This window comes from Opisthorchis viverrini, assembly GCF_000715545.1.
Source record: "Opisthorchis viverrini unplaced genomic scaffold opera_v5_9, whole genome shotgun sequence".
NCBI lineage: Eukaryota > Metazoa > Platyhelminthes > Trematoda > Opisthorchiida > Opisthorchiidae > Opisthorchis > Opisthorchis viverrini.
Genome location: NW_008751665.1, coordinates 774,900 through 777,094, shown reverse-complemented (window position 1 = coordinate 777,094; position 2,195 = coordinate 774,900). Strand labels below are relative to the sequence as shown.

Genomic DNA, 2,195 nt, shown 5'->3' with positions numbered 1-2,195 from the left:
TGCCACGGGGTCAGATCCAAGAAGAGCTATGTCGTCTGCGTACTCGATGTCTGTGAGCGGAGGCCCAGGGAGCACTTCGACCCCACAGGCATTAGAGGCTGGTAGTGAGTCTTCCATGATCGTATCAATGATGAAGTTGAAAAGGAAAAGTGAAAGAGGGCAGCCCTGTCGGGCACCACTTGATGTGGTGAACTCAGGAGAAAGCTTCCCGTAGACCTTTACACGGCCGCGGGAGTTGGCGTACAGTGCCTTAATGAGGTTCAAGAATTTATGGGGGACACCTCTGCTCCACAGACACTGTCATAGTGCTTGGCGGTCCACAGAGCCAAAGGCAGCTTCCAGATCACGAAAAACAACCATTGTTGGTTGCTGGAAGCAGTGTCGCTATTCCGGAATCTGTCGGAGGGTGAAGATTTGATCGATGCATCCTCTTGCAGGACGGAACCCAGTTTGGTTTTCAGGGTCCTTCTCTCCCTGTGTTCAGTCAACCCTCGAACGACAATGCCAGAGAGCACTTTCGATGCCACAGCTAACACGCTGATGCCACTGTAGTTTTCACAGAGCGTCCGCGTACCCTTTTTGAAGATAGGGATAACTGTCGACATGCCCCATGCAGGCACGTTCTTTTTGCTCCATATAGCATCAATAAGCTTTGTCAGATGGGTCATCAGGGATTCTCCGCTTCTTTGAAGAGGGCTGTATACAAACCGTCCGGTCCTGGTGCCTTCCCACGTTTCACTAGGGCTATTCCGTACCTTATTTCGTCTTACAACGAGCCATCAAGGTTACATTCCATTCGCCCGTATGCATTATTCCCACAGGCTGTGCTGCAGGAGGCCAGCTGAACTGCTGTTCGAAGTGGTCGGCCCATCTCTCCAGTCGACGTTTTCGCAAGTGAATTAATGAGCTACCTTTTTCACTTGTCGTTTCGCTGACCGTTGCTTTTCTAGAGCCAGTCGATCGTATCAGTTGATGTAGGGCGCGGCTGTTTCCCGTAGCAAAAGCCTTCTCTAACTCCAGAGCTTTCGATGTCTACCAGAGCTCTCGGACTTTCCTTAGACTCTTCACTATTTGGCGTTTGAGGGATTTGCGTGCGCTGTCAAACTAATTGCCCGGCCGCAATCATGTATAGCGACGTCGACGATATCCAGTGAACTAGTGGTCGAAGTGGAGAAGTCAGAGAGACAGCACTGAACAGGGCTAGCATAGCTCGTTTCACATTTTGCCATGCTCCATTCACGTGCTCATTGTCATCAGTGTCGGTTAGCTGTGGAGAGTTGTTGGCTTAGCTCAGATCGATACTGTTGAGCTATGATAGATCTTCGAAGCTGGTGGATTGGCATGCTTCTTGCCGACGTGCGAGGGCCTGAAGGGAAACGAACTGTCAAGCGCGCACGCACCATGGTGTGATCGGAATCAAGTGGTGTGCCCCAGAATAAACGTCAGTCTTGAATTGTGGCTCTCCACCGGTGGCTGGTGGCCACGTGGTCCAACTGGGTCCACCGTTGATTTGTAGTTGGCGGCCGCCAGGTTACGCGGTGCGAACGTTTATGCTGAAAGTCCGTACTTGCCAGAAACAGTTCGTGATCAGCACACAACTGAAAGTCTATCTCCGCTGTCTGTGCGGCAAGCATCGACTACGAATCGACCGCCTAAATGTGATTCCAAGGAGCTCAGACGACTTACTTGAGCATTCAGATCACCTGTAAGGATCACAATATCAGTGCTTTTTTGCCTGGCGAATGGGCCCGGATAGCTCTCGATAGAAAGTATCCTTCTCCGCATCAGAACTGCAGTCCGTTGGGGCATGAGCCGACACGACAAACAGGCACCGCTCCCCATGCCCAGGCGTTGAGCTTGATTGAACTGTATAACCGGACGGCGCAGAGACGACTGTTCATTGGGATACAATCCAGCATAGCGCGTTCAGCTCTGGGGCTGAGTGCGACTCCCACGCCATTTATTCCACCAGTCATCGTTTCTGGGTCACCGGACACACGCAGGGAGAAATGTGAAGTAGCTGAGTTCATCCTTGGCGTTCTGAGATGCAGAACCACGCTCGGGTCTTGTATGCATGTTCCGGAGACACAGCATACATCAATTTTAAGGGAGTACAAGGTTTCAGGGAGCAATGCCTGCTTGCCAATTTGACATGGAGTACGGACGTTAGAAGCTCCTATATAGAAAGGATCTCG

General features: G+C 51.3%; 2 protein-coding genes across 2 annotated transcripts in view; one reads left to right on the top strand and one right to left on the bottom strand.

The window, feature by feature from the left end:
- The window catches only part of T265_00862 (hypothetical protein), a gene marked incomplete at both ends in the record, with an annotated part of 6,465 nt that extends 5,797 nt beyond the window's left edge, over nt 1-668 (bottom strand). The window contains 2 exons of the mRNA XM_009164757.1: nt 7-249; nt 282-668. Coding sequence (XP_009163021.1) covers nt 7-249; nt 282-668 — 630 coding nt within the window. The remainder of the gene's footprint in view (nt 1-6; nt 250-281) is intronic.
- The window catches only part of T265_00861 (hypothetical protein), a gene marked incomplete at both ends in the record, with an annotated part of 29,678 nt that extends 27,988 nt beyond the window's left edge, over nt 1-1,690 (top strand). The window contains one exon of the mRNA XM_009164756.1: nt 1,517-1,690. Coding sequence (XP_009163020.1) covers nt 1,517-1,690 — 174 coding nt within the window. The remainder of the gene's footprint in view (nt 1-1,516) is intronic.
- Nucleotides 1,691-2,195: the final 505 nt, after the last annotated feature.